This window comes from Zalophus californianus, chromosome 11 (assembly GCF_009762305.2).
Source record: "Zalophus californianus isolate mZalCal1 chromosome 11, mZalCal1.pri.v2, whole genome shotgun sequence".
Classification (NCBI taxonomy): Eukaryota; Metazoa; Chordata; class Mammalia; order Carnivora; family Otariidae; genus Zalophus; species Zalophus californianus.
In genome coordinates, this window is record NC_045605.1 from 68,932,895 (window position 1) to 68,957,372 (window position 24,478).

General features: G+C 45.8%; 1 protein-coding gene across 1 annotated transcript in view; it reads left to right on the plus strand.

Annotated features, from left to right (window-relative positions):
- The first annotated feature begins 15,510 nt into the window (after positions 1-15,510).
- Positions 15,511-24,478, plus strand: part of SPON1 (spondin 1) — a 248,970-nt gene continuing 240,002 nt past the window's right edge. Inside the window, exon 1 of the mRNA XM_027577773.1 lies at positions 15,511-15,748. Within this exon, the coding sequence (XP_027433574.1) occupies positions 15,511-15,748 (238 nt within the window). The remainder of the gene's footprint in view (positions 15,749-24,478) is intronic.

The window sequence follows — 24,478 nt, forward strand, 5'->3', positions numbered from 1 at the left end:
CCTACCATTGATAAATTTAGACATTGGTATGTGATGTATTTCTGGCCAACGTAACTGAAGGGAAGTTTGCTAATGCTTTTGAAAAAGGTCTCCTCACTCTTTAAAAGAGAATCAAGGAGTGAGTAACTGCTTTTCCTTCCACTGGATATTTTTGGGTCTGGTCATAAGGATCAGAACTATAGCAGCCATCTTGTAACCATGAAAAACTAGCCTGATGTCAAAGCCCACTCACCAAAAGATAGACTGAACCTGAATCCTTAATATGCCAATAAGCCAGAGTTAACCAAGCCTGGAACTCACTTTCTCTTATGCAAGATCTTTCGTTTCTTCATTCATTACATATTTCCCAGATGCCTACCATGCACAAGCTACTTTCATAGAAATTGAAGCTGGATCAGTGAACAAGATGGGAAGATTGCTGCATTTATGACACCTGTATTCTAGTGACCTTAGTGCTTAGACCACTTTGAAAAGATTTTCTATTACTTGTTGTCATAGGCAACCAAACTAATACACCTACCAAATGCTAAAACTCTAAGCGTCACTTGGACCTTCAATAATACCTAGGAGATTTCTTTGTTTCTTCTGTTTCTCATTCTCCACACTGACCATTCCAAACCTTCTATGCTTTCCTCAAACCCCTGACTACCAATGACCTTCTCCAATGTGGCCCTTATTTTTGAGCTACTAACTTCTTATAGTTCCCCATAGCATCTTGTGCATACCAATTTCATTGCATTCGTCCCATCATATTGAATTGTCTATTGATTTATCTTTGTAGGTTCTGAGTGGGAAGGGGTACCTGGCTGCACCTACAGAGTGAGTTGAAATGCTGAAAGATACAGAGAAGCGATGTGGGAGACCATGTCTGGCATGGAGTAGGCTAAGGTCCAGAGAGCTTTCTATTTTCCTTTTCCAGTTTCCATAAGTTCTTACTATACCTTTGTTAAAAGGAATCCTTCTTTTGAACCAGCCCTAAGGGTAGCTCTGTTCAAGGGATCAACAAACTATGACCTGTGGATCAAATCCAGCCTCTGTCTTAGAAGTTAAGACTGGTTTTTACATTTCTAAATGGTTGAAATTATCAAAAGAAGAATAATATATCATAAACCATAGAATTATATAAAAGTCACATTTCAGTGCCCATCAATAAAGTTTTATTGGAACACAGCCACACTTATTTGCAAATGTATTGTCTATGGCTCCTTTTACATTACAATGACCGAGTTGAGTAGTTGCTACAGAGATCATATGACTTGTAAAGCCTAAAATATTTGTTATCTAAAAGTTTGCCAATCTCTCCTCTGTTTCACACATACAACAAAAAGATCCCTGCCTTAATACACTCTAATTCCGAAATTAGAGTTTGTGAGGATCTTTAAAATAGAGAATGCTTACTAGATCATTTAGCATATTTCTAATTGGGTTTGACGGAATTATCCTCTGCTCCTAAAAAAATCTAGTTAGAAGGCAAAAGCAGAGAAGGAATGTGGATTTAGCCTGGAAGAGAGATGCCTGGCCCAAAAAATAATTAATTCAGGCACTTCCTTCTTTTGTCAATTGTTTTCCAAGTGTGTTCGGCTAAGGGTCCCCATGTTTTTGAACAGTGAGTGTTGCTACACAAATATAGTCAAGTAGTGCAGTCAGCCCACCCTGTCCATGCAGCAGAAACAAAACCCCAAGCTACACCTGCACTCTCTGAGCAACTGAGAATTCCTTGTTGTATTTCTATGGTTGATTGAATTCATTAGATTTTTCATATCTTATATACATTCCTTCAGTCTGCAAACATATATTGGGAATTGTGTAAGGAAGGCTGGAGAACCAACTGAGCAGAGACATGCAAGAAATGTCAAGATCAACAAAATAGACTTTTTTCTTCTGTCTGGAAGAATAGTAAGTGTAGGGCCCAGCATTTGTGGCTGAAGGAGGGGCTATAAAAGTAGAGGATGATAGAGGGAAAACAGAGCATCTCTTCTACTTGGCTTCCATCTTTGTCAATGAGAGTGCTTGTTGGACTGGAAAGGGTGAAACCTATACTGGCATGAGAGACCTGAAGTCCAAGAAAAATTATTAGAAAAATGAGCTGTTCAAAATGAGGCCAAATCACCTGAACTAAACAAATTACCCATCTCATGAAGAAGATAAATTGCCAACAAGGTCACTGGCATGTAGATAGTGGAACTGTGGGGGAAATCAGAGGTGCTGGAAATCAGAAAACAGTGAAACATTATTTTTATTCTATAACACAGAAGATGAAGTCTTCAAATTATGATGGTGGTGGTGTTGATCCTTGTCAGAATTCTAGGACAGATGTATCACTTTGGAATCACATGTGTCTGTTAGTAGTTGAAATCCCTAAAGAGTAATTTAACCAATTTAGAGACTTACTTTTCTCATTCTGTGAATAGCCCTAAGGCAAGCATTGGTTTAGCAGCTCAAGGATGTCAGGATTCAGTTCTCTGAGATTCTCTTGGCCTGTTCATTGTTACCCCATGGTACCAAGATGGCTTTTTCATCACCAGCATAAGTTTCTGTGTGTCAGGCAGAGGAAAGGGGAAGGACAAGAGCAAGTTGACTCTGCCCCTCCATCACCACCCTACTCCTTAAGGAGCTTTCCCCCAGAGCTCTACCCAGCAACTTCCACCTATATCCCACTGGTTAGAATGTGCCAGATGGTCCATGATTTCTGAAACAAGTGGAGAATATAGTTGTTTTTACCTGGGCACATTGCTCCCCTTCCCCAACAAGACCAGGGACTTGTTAGTAAAAAAGGCACATCTAGCAATCTTTCCAACAACAGATTTTCTGAGAATCAGGTTTAAGTATGTTAAAAGAGAAAGAAAGAAAAAGGAAAGAACAAAAGAAAAGAAAGAAGAGAAAGAAAAGAAAGAGAAAGAAAAGAAAGAAAGAAAGAAAGAAAGAAAGAAAGAAAGAAAGAAAGAAAGAAAGAAAGAAAGAAAGAAAGAAAGAAAGAAAAGACTTGATCACTAGGAACTGCCATGAGTTTGCAAAGGAACTGCCAAGTGAATTGACTTTTCTTCAATGAAAATGTTCCTAGGCTGGTAGAGAAGAAAATATGGTACATGTAGTAAGTGCATTCATCTCAGCAGGCATTTAACAAAGTCACTTGTAATGTTCTTATAGATTAGATGGAGAAATATAGATGATGTGACAATAGAGTAAAGTAGATTTATAACTGGTTAAAAGACTCAAAGGACTACTGCTAAAGAGTTAGTGTCAGCTCTATAAGCAGTACCTATTAGTGCCACGATGTATTATTTTAATTAATATCAGACTTTAGAACAATAACTATATATATATATGTGTGTGTGTATATATATATATATGTGTGTGTGTATATATATATAAAACTGACAGATTCAGGACTTGTCCTAGTCATGTTCTATGTCAATTCCTAGCATGAATGTCTAGCAGAACTTATAGACTTGAAGATGATGTAAATCTGGAATGACAGATTCAGAATCCAAAATGAACTAGATGGGCAGGAATGGTGGACCAAATAATATTAGCTATCATTCACTAAACACCTCCTACATGCCAGACATGATGCTAAATACTTTTCATGCATAATCTCTTGTCCTCTAAATAATCCTGAAGTGTAGGTCTTTCTATCATCCTCATTTTATAGATGAAAAAAACAAGACTCCAAGAGTTTGAGTCATTTGCTCAATATCACATAATTGGACATAAAAGAACTAGGTTCCTTCCCAGGTCCATCCACCTTCAAAACCTATTATATTTCCCCTGTGCCATTCTGCTTTCCATGCTAGCAAATGTAAACAAGTCCTGTATTTCAGGACCAAGCAGGGGATGGAGAACAAATAGGTAAGGAGAGGTAAGCAAGTAAGTAAAGGATTTGGAGATTTGGGTTGGCTGAAAGGTCAATATGGATGTCTTCAACTTGTTTGAAATGCATCAAACAAATAAGGACAAAAGAAATGATAGAGGGATGAATAGACGGATTTGTGATAAAGCATGATTGTTATGGAATCTAGGTAGTGGATACATGGGTGTTAATTATACAGTTTTTTCAACTTTTGCATATGTTTGAAAATTTTCACAATAAAATGAAGCAAAAAGTCAATGTCAATTGATAGCATGATGTGACAATGTTTAGATGGGGAAGATATAGCCTCTCTCTTCTGGGATAACACAGCTATATCTTATATTCTATATTCAGTTCTTGGTGCCAGCCTTTTTCAGGGTCAGTGACAAAGTGCAACATGCCCTTAGGAGAGAGAAGAGGATGATGAGGGATCCAGAAACCATGTCTAACCTGGAAAAGAGAAGAAAATCGTGCTACATGGTAATTTTCAACAAACACTTAAGGAGTTATGTATTAGTTATCTGTTGCTGTGTAACAAATTCCACCACAACTCAATTGCTTAAAACAATATTTACTATCTTATCATTTCTGTAGGTCAGAAATTCAGAAGTGGCTTATCTGGGTGGCTTTAGCTTGGGGTCCCTCACAAGGTTGCAGGCAGAATGTCCATAGGGGCTGCAGTGATCCAAAGGCTTGACTGGGGCTGGAGGATCCATTTCCAAGACAGCTTACTCACAGGGCAGGAGGTTTCAGTTCCTGTTACATGAGTCTCTCCATAGGGGAGCATGAATGTCCTCACAACAAGGCAGATAACATCCCCCAGAGTGAGCTATATAAGAGAGCAAGGAAGAAGTCAGAGTGCCTTTCATGACTCTGTCTCTGAAACCATACACCATAATTTCTATATTATTCTGGTCATTTGAAGTGAGTCACTGAGTCCAGCTCACACTCATGGGGAGGAAGATTAAGCTCTACCTTTAGAAGGAAGGAGTCTCAAAGAATCTGGGGCCATATTTTTAAAAAACCACAGTCTACTTTTTGGCAGAGAGTTAGGCATATTCTATAAGGATCCTAGCAGAGTAGTTTTTACTTCAGTAGAAAGAATTTTTGCCTAATAATTAGAATCACCTAAAGGAAAGTCACCCCAGTCAGAATCAGTCACTCCCTTCTGTGTGCTCTCATTATATGTGATTCTTGTTTTACAAATATCTGCTTTGTCTGTCTTTGCAGCTTCTTGAAGGCAGGAATTACGCTTTATGTTTATACTACCTTCTGCCCTTCACTTGAGAAATCCAAAAGGAATCTGAATAGTTAACTGGAGGTGTGGTATTCTTTCATTCAACAACTATCTGTGGAGTATTTGCTACATGCCATGCACTGTGTAAGGAGATGTAGGTGCAACAGTGAGCAAGACAGGTGTGGCACCTGCACTCATATGGGGTTTGCCCTGTCCTAAGAGAGGCAACGAGCAAGTCAAATAATTACAGGTTGTGATGAGTGTAATGAAGGCAATAAATAAATAGGCTACTATAAATGCAACTGAGTTCTAGGAAGCTACTTTGGTTTTATAGAGTTTATAAAAGAGATTAAGGAGCCAGATAATCCTCTTGATTCCTTCCAATATAATGATGGTGACTCATTCATTCCTTCATCTATTCCTTCATTCATTCAGCAGACACTGAGCATCTAATACATGCCAGGCACTGTGCAAGGCACCAGGAATACCAAGGAAACAGTTCCACCTTTTAAGGACCCTGGGGTCTTCTGAGAGATAGATGTCTACATGGATGTCTACATAGATGGTGATCGAGGTGATAAGTACTGCAGGGGTCATGCACAAGGAGCCTGGTGCACACAAGAGTAACAGCTCTGCCCGGGGCATCAGTGAAGGCTTCATGGAGGTGCCATTTGAGCTGTGTTTTCAAGGATAAGGAAGGGGACTGACAAGCCACCTAAGAATCTTTCTAAAAGGTCAGCATCAGAGATGCCAGGACTTGTTAAGGAGAATGAAGGAACAGAGACAAAAGTGAAATGTAAGTTTAATGAGTTAATGGAGCCTGATGAATGAATGCTCTCTGAATTCTGGCTTCTGTATCACAGCATTAAAATGCACTGGGCCAAGAAATAAAGCTCATTTCACATTTAAATCTTCTCAAGAGGAACTCCCAGTACCGCAGGCTCATCACAACTCTGTCACTATCGTGACCGCTTCCCCTGTGATTCTCTGCCACAGGCCTTCTGCTCCAGACCGAGAGTCACCTCACTCCTCTGCCACTTGCCCCTGCAGTCAGTGCTACTCAGGGCACCTCTCCCCATCGTCTCTCCAAATCCCACCCCTCCAGCAGGCCTCACTGCTTCCATGAAACCTTTGGACCTCTCCAGCCTGTGGGGATTTCTCCCTCTGGGGACTCTAGCTAGAAACAGAGACCATTTGTCTTGGTCTTTAACTGGCACTGAAATGTCTCTTATAGATCTGCATGGGCTCTCAAATAGACTATGACCTTGGGCAAGCCAGTCACCTGACCTCCCTGTGCCTCACTTTGCTCATCTGCAAAATGGGGGTGATAAAAGTAGCCAGGTTGTCATGAGGATTAGATGAGTCCATTTACGGGAAGCACTTAGACCACCGCTGTCTGGCTCAGATTAGCAGGATGGGACCATCTGCTCTGAGTATAGCAAGCCCTTTGTAAGCAGGAGGCATGCCCTCCCATCTGTCTGAGATACAATAAAGGGCCCAGCATTGTCAATGTCATCGCTATTTAATGAATGAATAAAATGTGTTTTATTCTTACTGTCTCTTAACACCCAGACCAATAAATTTGGTTTCAGTTTTCCAAGAGAAATGAGTTTGGGCCTGAACTGTGTTCTGGGGACTTTGTTTTTTTCCAGGTCCTCGCTCTTTAGGTGTGTATTTGAAGTACCAGTTGGATGGGGCTTATTTAAGCCATGATCCAATCCATAAACCTGATGCTTCAGCAATTATACCTTCCAGATTGGGAGAGGTGCAAAATTTGGGCCACAGTTAATTGGAAGGCAAAGAAGGCTTTTTGTTTGTTTGTAGCACATAGACACTTCATTATGGTAATAGGAAGAGAGAAGCATCTTTTCCTCTGCTCTTTCTTTGTTTCTCCTATGTATTCCTTTTTGTACTAAATACACTTTCTGGCCACTTCTATGTTCTCTCTTGACCTTCTCTTCTTTTTACTGTGTCTCCTTCCCTCCCTCTCTTTCTTCATGGCATCAAGCTGAAAGGATGTGGGTCCATTTTCTTCTCTATTTTCCTCTCTCAGTGCTTCCTTCTAGCCTTGGGTGTGAGCAGAGGGGCTATCAGCCAACAAGCTCTGGAAGCTCCCCAAGACCACCGTTACCTTCCAGGTTACACCGCCTAGCATCGTACTTCTTTGGCTCACTCTCATACACAGCTGTGACAGCCCCATATGTCACCTGGTGAGCCAGGTAGGGGACACAGAAGATTATTCTTTTATCCATTAGCATTCTAGCAACGGCACATTTATCAAATTGGTCTTTTTGTTTGGAAATCAGAGCACAAAGCAGAGAGGAAGCAGCAAAGGACAGCTAAGCTTTGAGAGTGTCTTAAAGGGAGGGCTGAGGCATAAGATCTTAACAACTTCCCGGTCTCTGTCCCCAACCCCCACCTAGCTTCTGAGCTGGAGACCTATTGCCTTGGACACATCCTGCCTTTTCACACATCTCTGCCTTTGCACTAGCTGCTCCCTCTGCCTAGAACACCTGACCCCTTGTCCAATCCGCAACACTTCATCTGTCTTGTAAGAAGGTGTCGAGTGCCTTTTCAAATGTCACCTTTTCTTGGGTCCTCACCCCAATCAGAATCAGTCACTCCCTTCTTTGTGCTCTCATTAATAGTATATACAATTCTTTGTTTTACAAATATCTGCTTGGTCTGTCTCTGCAGCTTCTCAAAGGCAGGAATTATGTTCTGTTTGTACTACCTTCCTCCTAGTTAATCAATAAGTATTTGTTGATTGAAAGGATTAAATTTCACCAAAAATTCGCCGAATATCTACTGCACGCAGACATATTATTCTAAACACAGTGGAAAACCCAGTGACTCTATTATCAAAGAACAAACTACTCTAAAATAAGCCCACGGAGGTGACCTTATGAGTGCCCTGAGAGTCCTACTTAATATCGCTGTGTGTTCTGTTCCCTATCACCAGGTGGCAGTAGTGTGCCGTGGTCATGTGGTCTAAGCTATGAAGTTCCAAAACTTCAGAGGTGGCTTTGCCTGGTCCCAGTTGCTGCATTCATAGCAAGAAAGCCACAGGGGGAATGTGGGCTGAGTCTGGGTCCCGTGCATGGCTGGACTTGCAAGGGCTCGGTCTTGGGTGCTGCCCACAGCTGCACCTCGCAGGCTGTACTGCATTCAGACATCATGCTCTCGCTTATCCATAAATCCAAAGCAGGAAGGCTGAGAGGTCTCCAGGCTGGGACCAGGTCTACACCTTAGGCCTATGCCTTAGACCTATTTCCACTGTGCAATTCCCTTTAACCTCTTTTAGTGGTGAGTTCCCGTTCAGCTGTGCAATGGCAGGGCTCTTCCTGATGACTTGTGTCTAGCTGAACTCAGACAATGGCTATGGCAATTTGGAGGTCTTAGATGAACTCTGTTGGAGCAGTCAATAAAGAGATATGAGCTGATCCCAAACTGCATCACATGTGAAAATGAATAAAAACGGAAGGAGCAGCAGTATAGCGGGGGTGGGGAGGCATCTCTTTCAACAGACCTGAAGCACACAGTAAGAGAACAGCCAGAGAGGGAGAGGAGATGGGAGAGATGTCCAGCGATGCCTGGTGCCACCTCTCTCCCCACTCCTGATACCATCCCAAGATGGGGGGAGACTCACCCACTCACCCATGCCTGCAGGCTGCAGAGGTGGACAGGAAGGGAAGCTGATGTCCAAGAGGCAGAGAGGTTCACAACCAGGTTAGCGTTTAGCAGAAGGCAGGAGGGAATTGAGGACAAGAACACAGGTAGGGAATCAGCCTTGGGAGAATCGAAGAGTCAAACCCTTTTGCCTTTGAGGCAAGAAATGAACTTGGGCTTTGCCGATTTTGTGCGATGATAGAGAAGACAGAGATCTGAGGATGTCTTCTATTTTGGGGTGAAATAAGAGACCAGGTTACCCCTCCTCCCCACCAAAGAGTGAGAATATCAAGGGTGATTGAGCAGGCTTGAGAAGGTGGTAAGGAGTAGAAGAGAGAAATAAGGTACTGTGAAGAATGGGAGAGGAAACTGGTTAGGAATAAATTTAAAAACTGTCGTTAAGACCAGAATTCATGGCTTTGTGTAGGGCAACTGGTGGGGTTACCAGGCTTAATGCAGCAGAACTCAGAAGTCTGAGGTAGCTCCATTTTTCTGCTTAGCTGATCTAGGGTTAGGGGTCAGTTGGAGAAGTTAGGCAGTGAAGTAAAAGCGATGATGTCATGAAGAGTCTTGGTGAGGATGTGGTTAAAATGGTTAAGCGTGGTGTCCAGACAGGGTGGGAAAGGAGTTGACAAAAAGATGGGCTGGGAAAGTCAGAAGTGACTACGCAATAGAAGGTCTCAATGACACAGAGGGGTCAAGGGGGGTGGGGACGTGGGAAAGCTAAAAATGGAATGAAGGAGGGCTGCTGGGAATCAAGATGTCCAAAGTGAGGTTTCTGTCAGTGATGGCTGCTGACATGGAGGGAGCCACGCTCGTCAGAGTAGAAGAGGTTAGACAGATGGCTGTATAGCACTCAGGCTTTCTAGTCTCCCAAGACTATAGCAAGCGTTAGGCTGGGCAGGAAGCCGGTGGCCAGTGGTAGAGTTTTCTGTGGCTGCAGGGGAATGACCTAGAGGCTATAGATGATGGAGGTAGGGTAAGGGAGGATGAAGAAGTATTAAACTGGATGCTTTAAAGTAAGAGGGACTTTTGAAGGACCTTTTAGAATGCTGATCTGGATGCAGCAGTGGGAAATAGGTAGAGAAATGCTCCAGGGAGTAGAAGGAAGGGCAAAATTGAATGGAGGCCAAAGGACTGGAGAGACCAAGTGAACAGAGAGCTCATACCTTGGGTGGAGCTGTGGGATGAACCAAATCAGCTTCAGAATTCCAAAGGTAAGGGCAGTTACATAGGATATGGCCAATGCCTGGAACACAGCAGGTGCTGGATAAATATCTCTTCAGTTAATTGATTTTTTTTTTTTTAAGTAAGCTCTACACTCAACATGGGGCTTGAACTTGCAACCCTGAGATCATGAGTCACATGCTGTATGGACTGAGCTGCCCAGGTGCCCCATTTGATTTTTCTGCTTTTATAATTTTTAAAAATTTTACTTCTTTTTTTCTTTTTTCAAGATTTATTTATTTATTTATTTTAGAGAGAGAAAGTGCACAAGTGGAGGGAGGAGCAGAAGGAGAGGGAGAGAGAAAAGAGAGAAGCCGACTCCCTGCTGAGCAGAGAGCCCACCAAGGGGGTCGATCTCACAACCCTGAGATCATGACCGGAGCAGAAATCAAGAGTTGGCCACTTAACCGACTAAGCCACCCAGGCGCCCCTAGAAATTTTACTTCTTGTATTCATCTTCCATAACTTAGTCTCAAAACCTACTGGCTCACAGGTAGACAGCTTTTCTGCATGAAAGGTTACAAATAGATTTTTCAGAGTGATTCAGCTTCCATCATTATCTATCTACTTTCTTTTTCCAGAAACCCCTTTCCATGAAAGCCTCTGAGTATAACTCTAGGAGTTAGAGTAACATAGGTATTTCCTGATTCTTGTTCTAAATTAATAAAATAAGAGTAACAATACTAATTTTTGTGTAAATCATTTTGAGGTTTACAAATTATTACCACAGTTACCCATTTATTTCTCAAAACCCCAGGATGAAGGCAAAATGTGTATTACTATTTTCAATTTTGTACACTGAAAGTAGTTTAAACTGGTCCTGTGACGCCAAGAGCACTCAGCTTCACGTAGCCAAAACGTGGGAAACCCAGACTGGAACCCTTGCATTTCAAGTCTGAGACAGTGGTTTCCTAAACTTTGGCTTGAATTTGTTCAAAGTGCAGATTCAATCGGTTCGGGGTGGGATTTTGGAATCTGCTTTGGAGGCAAACATCTAACGCTTGTGTTTCAATGACCATACTCTGAAAAACGCTAATCTAGAAACTCCTTTTTCCCTTCTCTATTAAAGGGAAAAAAAAAAAAAGACTGATCTCACCTCTTACCAATCAAAGGAATTTTTTTTTCCCCTTGGATAAGTAGGGCCCCCAGCTCTTCTTTTCTGTGACTTACCCACACACACACTGATAAAGTTAATTATCTGCCCTGGCTAAATGACTTTCCCTAGCAACACCCTAGCAACTAACATCAGCTCTGCCTTAGGCTACAAAACTGGAAAGAGATTTCTTGAAGTCCAGTGTATTTTACAACAGAACAAAACATCTGAACAGGAAATTAAATAGAAAGTAAACTGGATTCATTGCTAAGAGATGAGACATAGACACACACAAAACAGTTCATGACAATCCACCGGAACACAATAGTCAAAATATGGAACTTTCTCCTCGTAAGTTCTACTGACGTCTAGAGGAGAGAATGCAGGATCTCATTCCATGGAGGAGGGAATATAAATGAGTTGCAGGGGAGGAAGGCATTCTAGGTGATGGGAAAGCTACTGGCAAAGAGGCAAGGTAGGACTAAAAGTGGGGGACACAGGGAACCCAGCTGACAGCACTGAGAGCTCAGTCTGGGGTCTAGAACCAAATCATGGAGGGCCTTGAAGGTCACTTGAAGAGCTTGGGCTATGAACGACTTTTTATTCCTAGAACATGGGGTACATGGAGAATAGGGTGGTGAACCACAGAGGCAGTCCCTACCCTTACAGAGCTTGGAATCTAGTGACAGAGACAGACATGGAATAAATACAAAATGTGACAAACATAAAAATGAATATGGAATTTAAAAACCTTGAGAATATTAAGAGAAAAAATATCAGGTTCCAGGAGAGCATATAAGGAGGAGCATATTAATAGGCAATCAGGAAGGACTCCTCTGAGGAAGCAGTTTTGCATGGGGATCTGAGAGATGCTCAGGAGTTGGCTGGGGAAGGTGGCAGGTGGGAGAGACTATAGGCTGAGAGAACAGGACAGGCACGTGCTCACAACACCGAGGAGCCCTGGGGGCTGGAGCCTGTGACAGAAGGGGTGCATGGCCTGAGGGGATTCAGGAGGGCATTGGAGGCCATGCTGAAGATTTTTTCTTTGTTCTGAGAGCCCCGAATAGCCACCGAAATGGGTTTTAACCTTGGGATTGACATTCAAATCTGTGTTTTAAAAAGGATCATTTAGTGGGAGAATGGGTTAGCCTGGTGATGGGTATTAAGGAGGGCACGTTCTGCGTGGAGCACTGGGTATTATACGCTAACAATGAATCATGGAACACTACATCAAAAACTAATGATGTAATGTATGGTGACTAACATAACATAATAAAAAAATAAAATAAAATAAAAAGGATCATTTGGGCTTCAGCGCAGAAGGCATATTGGAGGGGAACAAGAGTGGACGTGGGCAGCCCAATTAGGAGGCTGAGAGATGGTGACACCTGACTGGTGTGGTGGCAGAGTAGATGGAGAGAAGTGGACAGGTTCAAGAGGTAGTTAGAAGGTGAAACCTGGTGATGGATTGGATGTGTGGAGAGAGAACAGAGGTCTGACGTGACAGCAGCACTGGGTTGGGGAAATCTTGCTTGGGGAGTGGCCCTGGAGCTTGATGGGCTGCTTAGAGCCAGCTGTGGCTGTCAGAGCCCAGATGATGAGGTCAAAACCGTGTAGTGGGAAGAACCCCATTTTTGTGTTCGGTGAGGCCTGTTTTGAATCTTGCATCTTTTCCCCTTACTAGCTGTGGCTCCTAGACAGGAGATTTTATAGGTTCCTAATTTGGGAAACAAGGCGGGAGGGGAAACGGGCCTCCTACTTGACATGGTTTTCCTGTCAATGTTTAATAAAAAAAATAACTCTTACATCCCTGCCCGCTCCATACCCGCCCATATCCGTGTTAGATTTGAATATGATGATTCAGATGAAAAGAGCACATATTTGGGTTATTGGACATACAGTAAGATCTGTAAAGGCAGAAGCCACATTTTATTCATCTCTGTATATTCATTCCCGTCCTCTGAGATAAAATCTCACACAACACTTATCTTAGTTTGTAGCATATATCACAAGTATAATTTGAAAAGATTGTGTAACTATGTATTTAATATTTGCTTTTCCCACTGGATTGTAAGATCCACAAAGACAAGTAATAAGTCTGTCTTGTGTCCTAGTGCTGAGCACATGGTCAGCCTTCAGCATGAATGAATGAATGAATGAATGAATGAATAAATCTTTGTTCCCTATGGGGCCCACTGCTGAGCAGAGACTTGGCCCCAAATCTGCACTCAACAAGAGCGTGCTGGATGATTGGCACTACGTACCACGGAATCTAGCATGAGCTCCAAGCCAGTGACACGGGAGATAATTCACTTGGGTCACAGACGTGAATTCGAGTGTCACCTCTATGAAGGAGGGCTGGTCAGCTGGATCAGGTGCTGCTGAGGGTCAAGGAAGGTCAGGACTGAGAAAAAAGCAGAATTGGGCGCGCCTGGGTGGCTCAGTCGTTAAGCGTCTGCTTTCGGCTCAGGTCATGGTCCCAGGGTCCTGGGATTGAGCCCTGCATCAGGCTCCCTGCTCCGCGGGAAGCCGGCTTCTCCCTCTCCCACTCCCCCTGCCTGTGTTCCCTCCCTCGCTGTGTCTCTCTCTGTCAAATAAATAAATAAAATCTAAAAAAAAAAAAAAAAGAAAAGAAAAAAGCAGAATTGGCTTCAGTAAGGGGGCATTCGTGGGTGACTTCTGAGAGAAGGTGCTCAGTTAATAGTCTCAGCAGGAGTCCCAGGACAAGAACTGGAAAGTTAAGTGAGCAGATGTGGAGGAATGGAGGTTTCCAAAGCACACAGCTCTTCTGGGCAGTTAGTGATGTCAAAGAGGAAAAACCCGACCTGGAAAGCAAAGGAGATTGCTTTTTAAAATGTAGGCATTTAAGTGCTCCCTTAGGCAGCATATATGCTAAAATGTAGGCATTCAAGATGTGTTGATGACCCAGGGGGAGGAAGAGGGGTCACCAAAACTTGTGAAAGCCCCTGGAGAGGGATGCTTGTGCACACTGAGGGGAGGCAGGGGCCTTAAGCCTTTGGTACCCAGGACCAGCCCAGACCAACCCATGGCGGGGTGGGGGGGGGGGGGGTGGCGGGCGGGGCATGGAGGCTAGGCCAGGTGTTTTATATGGGTCATTTCATTGGACTCTAGCACCCCCTAGAGGAAGGGCTTATTAGCCTGGAGACGCGCGCGCGCACACGCACACACACACAAACACACACACACTCCCTCCAGAGCATGAAACTGGAGGTTGGAGAGACTAAATAAATCGCCAACGCCTCACAGAAGGTGAGCGGCAGGACTAAGGTTTGCTCCAAGTCTGTCCCCGGCGAAACACTGGGAGAGATTCCTTCACCTGGGCCTTTTCCTCTCTGGCCTTGGCGTTGGTGCCTCAGGCTCAGTTCCTCTCTAAACATCGGTTACTGGGGACTGAGAACCTGAACTAAAATCTAAGCCAAGAAAACACAGACTTCTTTGAATCTTTTGAAACTCCTTTCTAGAGCTATATGAGGACTTCCCCGGGCCTTAGGCACTTTTGTCTTCCGGATCTCCTTCCTTCATAAAACAACAGTAAACGTTCTATTTTATGACTGCGTAGGTGTAAGTAGAAATATATTAACATTATATAGTATAACATTTTATTAGACCTAAATGGTTTTTTTTTTCTTCTGATTTTAAAGAAAATATTTTCAGGAGTCTCCAAAAATATTACAGGCTGTAGGCGCTATGCCTACTGGGCGCAGTTGGATGAGTCATTCTGCTCCTTTCTCATCCTCCAGTCTGACCTGCTCCAAAAGAGCAATAGAGTCACACAGTCATGGAATCCGACCCTGCCTTAACTGTTTAGCTGCAGGCCTCAGTTTGCTCATCTGTAAAATGAGTGAAAGTAAGGTCATGTTTGTTGTGTGCAGGGAGAGTGAAGAAGGTGAGCAGATACCCTTCGCCAACCACCCGGCATACTGGTAAGCACAAAGTAGGTGTGCAACAGAAGTTAGTTTTGTTACTCCGCAGGGTGCAAAGGTGTAGCTGGGGTTGGGGTAGCAGCCTCCTTGGTGGTGGGACAGAGCCCGCCGTGTCCCCGTGCCTTATGATTTCCTCGCCAGACCCTGGGAATCCAGCGTCGTAAAATAAACACGGCCGCGCAGCTAATCGCCAGCTCGGAAACAAAACAGCGCTGCGCTCGGGGATCTGGGCAAAATCAGCCCGCCCTCCTCCCCCTACGCCGCCGCCCTCCCTTCCTCGCGCGGCTCCGCTAGCTCAGCTCAGCTCCGCGCGGCGCAGCTCGGCAGCCGCCAAGCCGAGACCCGCACGGTCTCCCGGTTGCTGGCGCCGGCTCCGAGCTCCCGCTCCCCGCCCGGGCTCCGCCAGGTCTCGCTTCTCCGGGGACCCCTTCGGGCAGGCGTCGCGTGGCGAGGACAGGCGGCAGCGGCACAAAGTTGAGCGCCCGCGAGGATGAGGCTGTCCCCAGAGCCCCTGAGGCTGAGTCGGAGTCCAGCGCTGCTGGCCCTGGCGCTGCCCCTGGCCGCGGCGCTGGCCTTCTCCGACGAGACCCTGGACAAAGTGCCCAAGTCGGAGGGCTACTGCAGCCGCATCCTGCGCGCCCAGGGCACGCGGCGCGAGGGCTACACCGAGTTCAGCCTCCGCGTGGAGGGCGACCCCGACTTCTACAAGCCGGGAACCAGCTACCGTGGTAAGTGGCCCGGCGTGGCGCTGGGGGCGCGGAACCCGGCCCCCAGAAGGGTGCCGACCGCGCGGTGCCGGAGGAGGGCGCACGGTCCCCGGGCGCACGGTGCCGGCAGAGCCCCGCAAGGGCCCTCTGTCCTGGCCGCCCTCAGCCCCTCTCGCAGCGAGCTCCGCGCGGCTCCCGAGCCAGCGTCCGGGGCCGTCGTGGGGACTGCAGCCCGGCGGGGCAGCCCCATCTCGGACGCGCGGCTCTCGGGCGTGGGCTGCAGCCGAGCAACGCGCCACACCGGCCTGGCTGGGAGGGAACCTGGCTTCTCCCCACCCCGGCCCGCTCCGGGAAAGCAGTGGAAACCCGTCTTCCTCCAGATCCGCCTCTGGAGTGGAGGGAACTCTGGTTTCTCTCTGTCGGGTCCCAGACCAGGTGGGAGACAGGCTTTCCCCTCTCCCGTCCCTGAAGGGGAGGATACCAGCTTCTCTCAGAGCAGCCCGCCACCCCCACCCCCCCCGGGATGGTCACTCCGGCTTCCTCGGACAGACGCCTTCCCGAAAAGGGACTTCGGTTTCTCCCTTGACTGGTCCCGGGGCACTGGGAGGAGGGGAGGAAGAGCCTGAAGCTTTCGGAAGGGTCCCCGGCAAGAACTCCAAATTATTTTCCGATGGTCCCAGGCGAGGGAGAAGGGTCTGGATTTCTAGGACAGGCTCCCAGTGGAATGGGCCTCCGAGGAGCTCTGTGTGGGCTCGGAATGGGAAGGAAAACCCGGTGAAGACGGAAAGGGAAGCCCAAATTCCCGAGGCCTGCTCCCTGGAGGCCGGGGGACCCTGGCTCCAGCCACCCCGAGGCTCTGTGCCGGGGGGATGTCGCGCCTACGCTCCTCGGCTGAGCGCAGGGAGGGGATGTCCAGGCAGGTGAGCGCCTCCTGGCCAGGAGAGCCGCTCGACCCGCGCAGACCTGAAGCCCCCTGACTCCATCCCGCCGCCCACCGCCTCTCTCCGCAGCCCATCATCTCCCCCAGACATCCCCGCCGTACTCCAGTTGGGAGACAGGACCTGGGGCAGGGAAGGAAGCCCGCCCGGTCTCACCTGGGGCTCCGCGGGCGGGGAGTGACGGGCTGCCTGCCCCCCACCCACCCATCGCCGCCCGCCCCCACCCCCCGGCTCTTCGTAAGTCAGCTCTGGTGCCTCGCAGGGAAGAGCGGGTCTTGGGGGCAGCTGGTGGGCTCGAAGCCGCCGCCCTTGCATCCCCGCCTTCCGGGTTCCCAGAGCGCTGAGGGAGGAAGCGGTGGGAGAACACTGGAGAAAGTTTGGGCCACTGTCAGCGGGCGTCCCCGCCGCACAGTTCACCGTAAGCAGGCGCTACCCTTCCCAGAACGCTTCTCCCGGTTTTCCGGGATTAAGTCCCCGGGATCGTGTCCCAGACTCTGTGCACCTGGAGCTTCGCAGAGCTGCGTCCGGGCGCCGCCCGTACGTGGCGGCGCTCCGCGCAGGGCGAGCCCCCGACTCCCCGCGCGCGGCGGCCGGCGGGACCCTCGCTACTGCGCGGAGAAAGAACCCCCGGCCCAGCCCGGGAGGGAGCCCGCTGCGTAGCGGGCCTGCGGGTGCGGCCACAGCCTTTCCGAGGAGCTGGGAGACAGCCAGTCCTCTCCGTGGACTGGAGGGAGGCGGACGCACCCCCCTTCGCCTCTTGAGGTCTCACCAAAACCGAGGACCTGGTTTCCCTGGGGAACCCGCCCAAGCTCCACGTGGCAGGGAAAGAGGCAGCTTTGGATTCAGACGAACTTGGCTTTAGTAGCCGTGTGACCTTGTGCAAGTCCTTTAATTTCTCTGAACTTATTTCCCAGCAGTGAAAGTAGCTATTTATCCAACCGCTCTGGTGGTTGTAGGGAGTAAATGAGTTGAGAAAGATGAGTGTGCCTGAGGTGCCCAGTACATGTTTGTCTGAGTTGGATATGAGGCCCTTATTGGCTTAATAACGGAAGGATGTGCCTAGTCAGATTTGGTTTTGATGTGTGTGTATGTGATTGATTAAATGGTGTTCTCGGCACAATCTACCAGTGATTGTGGCTCTCTGGGTCCTCATGAATTAATAGAATGAATGAATGAATGGTTTCTCCACACTAGCCTAAGATTATTCTTAATATAAGCCCAAGAGGATATTTTTAGGTGATTTAGGCAAGTCAGGGGGCCCATGCCCAGTGTCTTACCAGGCATTTCTTCCCACACAAATCCTCCCTGTTGGGCTGAGTATGGGCGACAGGTACCCCAACCCTGGGGAGCAGGGGCACCTGGTATTCACATGATTGGCCAGGTTCCACAACTGCCAGAGTGTCCATGGCCTGGAGGTGAGGACCAGGACTAGGGGACAGGGGAGCACTAGACTTTCACCTACAAGTTTTTCCAGCCTAAACATTAGCCTTTTGGACTGTGACTCCCCACTCAGGCTGTTGGCCCGTGGTCACCTTTTCTCCCTTCTGGTGCCTAAGAGATCTTGAAAGGAAGATGTTGCAGGAACCATGCTCTGGGCTTCTGAATAAATACTCTGAGATTAGCAAACCTGATTCCGCCACTCAAAGTCAGGAAGAAAAGGGCGCTTGCCTAGTTTGTGACATTTTCTGTTGGCTTATACTTTCTTAGAATAATTACGTTAAAAGTAAATCAAATGCATTCTGCTCAGGTATTGACTCAGGGCTGTGGGAGTTAACATTCCCCTGGTGTTCGAGTTGCTTTTTTACTTTTTCTTGAGTTAGAGCCCCCCACAAGTGTTGGAATCAATGGCTTGTTTTCCTGCCTGAAATCTTTGTCCCCAGACTTCCAGTACATCCCTGAAGAGCTTCTGCTCTCCACACCCCCCACCCAGGATCTCCGTTAGGTATGCTACACTGGATTAAAATGGTCACTGTTTAAAAAAAAAAAAAAAAAATATATATATATATATAAAAACATGGGGTTTCTTCTCACCAGCCAGGATCCAATGGAGATTATTATTCAAACTTTTCCAAGTTGTTAGTACTATATTGACTTCCTTCTCTCTCCCACCACTTCTCTCTACTCTCCCTCCCTCTTTCCCCTGTCCCCCCTCCCTTGGCAATAATTGTGCTTTAGAAAGCTCTGAAAGGCCTGCTCTGTTTCTAACCATGGCCTCCTTTGACAGGGAGATTACAGTGATTAAAAATAACAAGTTGAGGATTCTCAAGGGGCTTCCCTTATAGGAGGACAATTTGCAGGACCAGCCATTCCCAGATCACAATTTCAAGCCAAATAGAAGAAAATCAGCTGAAATGTTCAAGAATTGATTGAAAATAAAAGAGGCTCTTTTGTCTGACTAAAGTTCTGTTTATTAGGAAAATAAAGCCAGACCCTAGCTAATGAGAGTGGCTTTTCCTAGATGCTCTTTAAAGGGAAATTTCAAGGAACTTGATGGGAAAAGAATGTCCAGTTGAGATTTCAAAAGCTTGTCCAACTTCAAGCATAATTGGGGGATTTATTCTAAACCGGGAGGTTTGGAGACCTCCAAAGCTGCTTGGCTTTCTCTTTCTTTGTCCCACTCTGGGGCACACAATGCCATAGGAGTGGGTGTCCTGGAGAGCCCCATCTCAGTCTGGTAGAAAGAGCATAGACTTTGATGTTGACTGGGTCTGTTTCAACTTCTGCTCAGTCATAAATTCACTGTGTGACCTCAGGCAGGCCTCTTCACCTCTCTGAGCCAGTTTCTCCAGCTGTAAAATGAGAGTGCTTCCCCTCCTCTTACAGCATTGCTGTGAGAGTCAGAAATAATTTGTTTTTTTTTTTAAAAAGCTGTCATAGAGTAAGTGCTCAAAAATATATATATTAAGATGATTATTTTGGAAATAGAAAAATACTTGGCAGCGACACTGGATGAGACATTGTGTTAAGCACTTCCTACTCATCTCACTTATTCCTTACAGTACTTTGAGGCAATTTATTGTTATTCTTATTTTACAGATGGGAAGACCAAGTCATAGAGAGGTTTAGTAACTTGCCCATGATCACACAGCTAATAATCAGTGGAGTCAGGATACAAACTAAGGGATGTCTGACTCCTAAATCTTGTTCTTAACCAGTCTTCTATATTGACACATGAAATGAAGGGGTAATAAAATGAATTGACTCTAGCTACCCTAGGCCTTCTGGATGGTGAGTCTTCACTGAAGGAAAGAAGCAACATTTCAAGATAATAACTGACATATCTTGGGATACAAAGTATAAAGCGATGGCTCCTTATATACATTTGCTTTTTTTCTTTTTATAGACTTCAGGATTGCATTTCCTCATAAACCAGAGAATTAATTTAGAAACATGAACAACCTTGTCAATCTTTAGCCAATTCCTTTTGTTTGTGGGGATACAGAAACAAATTGGATAGGAAAAAACCCTTAATTTGATGGTTGGTTTATTTTTACATGCAGACTTATACTACCATGCCTACAAAATTATGTATTTGTAAAGTACATATGGAGAATCTGAGAAATTTAAACTGGATAAGGTCTTTTAAACAAACTATTTCTGATCTGGGGGGGGCTAAAAAAATTAAGTACTGCTGATGGTATTGTAATTACCTATAAGTCACCCCCCCACCTCTCCTCTTTTCTTCTACCATTCCCCTCTTTTTTATCATGTAACTTTATTTCTTAAACTTTGCCCCCTTTTAATAAGCATTTAGTTCAAAATGATAATAAAAATTAAAAGAGATTGCTTACTGCTTTGAGTTTCCTGAAATGCAGGGAAAAAAATCAAAACACACAAAAAATGAAAGCATATCAAATAGACATTTGTCAAGGTTAGAACTTGGGTACTCCCCCGTACACGGTGAAATTGTCATTCCATTGCTGCTGACAGACTCAATTGGAACAATAGGGTGTAATTGCTGATATCTTCACAAACATGGGCTGATACATCAAGAATTTTTCACTATTACTCTCCATTTGCTTGTTATATAGAGTGTCAGATGCGGCTCAATAGTAATTTCTGTGGGAGAGGAAAACCTCTTACCGTGTTATATTAGTCAAGATACAGGTTAAGCTTATGTTTCGTTCAATAAGAGCATCCTTCCAAGGGAGAAGAAAAAAAAAAAAGCTTGTGTTTCAAAGAGACCCCAAAATACAGTGTTTTAAATAAGAGGTAAATGGGAAGTCTAAGATGATGGACAGCTTTGCCTCACAGGGTCATCGAGGAACCCAGATTCCCTCTGTTGTGTTGCTTTGCCAATCCCCTAGCACTCTGTTGTCCAGTAGGCGGCCAAGAGTTACAGCACCTGAAACGTAGCTGGTCCAAATCGAGATGTGCTGTGAGTGTTAAGTACGCACTGGTTGTTGAAAAATCAGGATGAAAGAAAAATAAACTTCTCAATAATTTTTTATATTGATTGCATATTGAAGTGATAATGGTATATATTAGGTTAAATAAAGCATAGTGTTAAAATTAATTTTACTTGTTTTACACTTATCCCTACTGGTTACTTGTTAACCAATACAATGAATTTCACCTGCCTTGAGCAGCTGGACAGCACTGTTGTGGGGTGTTCTCATCAGAATGGTTACAGCCATGTCACTACCAACACATCTGGGTTCTGGTCAGCAGGTGGCTTTCTTTCTCATCATGTGACCCAGAATGGTGCTCAGCACTTCCCAACACACTCCACTGGTAAGAATTTAGTGACTTCACTACACCTAGCTGCAAGGGAGCCTGGGAACATTTAACTGGGCAGCCACATGCCCAGCTAAAACTTGGGGAAAGGATTTGTTGTTGTTGTTTTCCAAAAGGATGAAGGTGAAAATGGATTTAAAGGGCCAATAGCTATCTCTGCCACATGTTTTAATGCACAGTCGTATAAAAACACAGTATTTCAAGTCCTCTCACTCAGTGAAATGTATCTAGATGGTCTTCTCAACAGCATGTGAAGTTGATATACTTGCTAAATGAGTCCACAGGGGAAGGAGTGAGTGTGTGTGTGTGTGTGTGTGTGTGTGTGTGTGTGTGTGTGTGGTGTTGATAGATTTCATACTGAGAAGAAAAAAAAGGGGCCAATATGTCAGAGTGGCCTGTTCTGTCTCTCCCTCTCCCTCAATAAAGGAGGAAGCTATAAGGAAAAGGAATGAAGGAGGAAGTGGATAAAACAAGAACATGAGAGAGAAAAGAAGAACAGAAAGAAGTGGAGGAGGAGGAAGAAGAAGAAAGAGAGAGGGAGGAAGAAGGGGGAGGAGGGGAAGGGAAAAGAAACTAAAAGAGAAGAAACAAAAGCTCACTGGAGTATATATTCAGAGCGAAAATGAATGACAATTTGAGGAGACTGGTGTCCCATCTTACTTGAGAGTTAGGTTCAAGAAGCACTGTGGAAAGCAAAGATCCCACAGGTCAAAATTGTTCCTTAAAAATCCTTTCAAATTGTACATCAGCAACGTGGGTCCTAGATTCAGTGCAGCCTTATTTGTGTCCCCTTCCAGACAGTTCTGTTAGTGGGGAATGGAAGCGAACCGATATTTCTCAGTAAGTCCAGCACTTCTAATTGTCCGTCCACTATTGAAAGGGACCAGTGCTCCCTCAGTTGAGTGACAGGAAAAACAAGCGATTTGCTGGTCCTCAACCACTGACATGACAGGTACAAAATACTGACTCTGAAGGAGTGAGAGAACGAGAGTCTCCTCTCAGGCGCACTCAAGCGAGTGCATGCATTGCATGGAGTGGCAAAGTGGCCCAAACTATCAAAGGTGTTCATTCCTCTGTTTCTCTTCGGACAGAATACCGTTGTGTGTGATGATGTCATAGGCACCTACAGTATCAGCGAGCTCACCCCGCCACATAACGCTTTCCACATGGCTGGCCAGCTCTTACTGGTACACATTTCCCACTTTTACAGGGTGTCTTGGCTGGGCTGGAGTTGAGGCTAGAATGGGAAGGGCAGGGAGTTAGGTGACATCACCAGATGTCCTTGTGAGCTCTACATAGACAAGGCTTCTAACTTTCACAGAATATTCAAAACTTCCATGAAAGGGTCTGGGAAACTTAAACACATCTACAGATTAGCTGAGGCCCGGAAGACCCTGGGCAATAACTCAAACCCTATCTACAGCTGTGGCTCCGATATTTGCAAATATGCCTCATGGACTTCGTGAGACAACAGGAGAGCAGGGAAGGACCCAAGCACAAGCCACCATGTGTGGGGGCTAGGGGTGTGAGAGGATGGGCAGACGCAGACCAGGTCATACAAACTGGATGGTGATTCTAGCTGCTATAGGAAACTCTCAGGCTCCTCCTCCTTACCCTCCCCTCCTCCTTTTCTCTTTCTCCCTTTCATCCCTCTTCACTTTCTTTCCTTCTTTTCTTTCTCCCGGCAGCGGCAACACTATCCTTTGAATTTTCCAAACACACCAGGCTCATTCCTACCCCAGAGCCTTTGTACATGCTCTTCCCCACGACTAGAGTGGTCATGCCCACATCTTCATATGCCTCGCCCCTTGTCTTTTAAGTTTCAGCTCAGATTTTATCCCTTTGAAGAGGCTTCTCTGACCACCAATTTATGTTTCCCATTACTTTGGCCTGATTTTATTTTCATCATAGCCCATAATCACTCTCTGAAATTATCTTGTGCATCATCTACCTCCTCAAGCTAGAATATGAGCTTTACGAGAGCGAGGACTGTTTCTTTCTTATTTGCCATTTCTTTCTAGCATCCGGAACAGTTTGTGGATGTAACAGACACTAAATCATTATTCTTGGGGAAAAAAAAATGAAGAATCCTCGTGTGAGATCTCCCTCTAAGAGAGCTAGATGGGAGAAAGAGAAAGCGTTTCTCTCTCAGCCGGAGAAGTGAGACGAGGGTTGGGGACCAACAGCAGGGAGGGACCTCCAGGTGATGGCAGCAGAGAGAAAGGATGTCCCTTGCCCTGGGGGCATTGGCTGGGGGGGGGGTGAGGGCAGGCAGATGGCTGGGTCCCAGGTGAAGACTGTTGGGAGGAAGGAGATCAGCATGCCGGAAAGTTGGGTCATCGATGGTTCAGAGGTAAAGAGCAGAAGGACAGCAAGCCAAAGAGCAAAGGGAAGGGGCTCCCAGCTTCAGACACTGGCTCTGATTGAATGAAGAATAAGGCAGAGAGAATTGTTGATCCATCAAACCTAGACACCAGTTATTAAGTGAATTTCCCTGGAATCAGCACTTGGCGGGGTCATTTGTGTGGTTTCCAAACCTAGCTATGCATCAGAATCATTTGAAAGTTAAGCAAACAAACAAACAAACCATAGCTTCACTGGACCCACCCCAAACAAAGGGCTGGATTCCAGAAATCTATTATCTGTCCTTTTTTTTTTTTTTTTAATAGAGAGGGAGACAGAAGTAGGGGCAGAGGGAGAGGGAGAGAGAGAATCCTAAGCAGGCTCCACACCCAGCACAGAACCCAATGTGGGGCTCCATATGGGGCTCGATCTCATAACCCTGAGATCATGACCTGAGCTGAAATCAAGAGTCGGATGCTTACCCAACTGAGCCACCCAGGCGTGCCCCCCCCTTTTTCTTTTAAAACAAGATGGGGAGACACAAGGAGAAGGTGGTCAAAAGGTGGTCTATGAGGTGGTTTTCTATGAGCATGCTTCCCCATCACAGCCTCTCCCAGCCCCACCGCAGCCTCCCATGCTCCGCATACGTTAGCACTGCTCACACCACTGCCCTATCCTGTTGCAGTGAGACACGAGTAGAGTGGCCAGTAGAATGTCCTCAAAGCTGGAATGA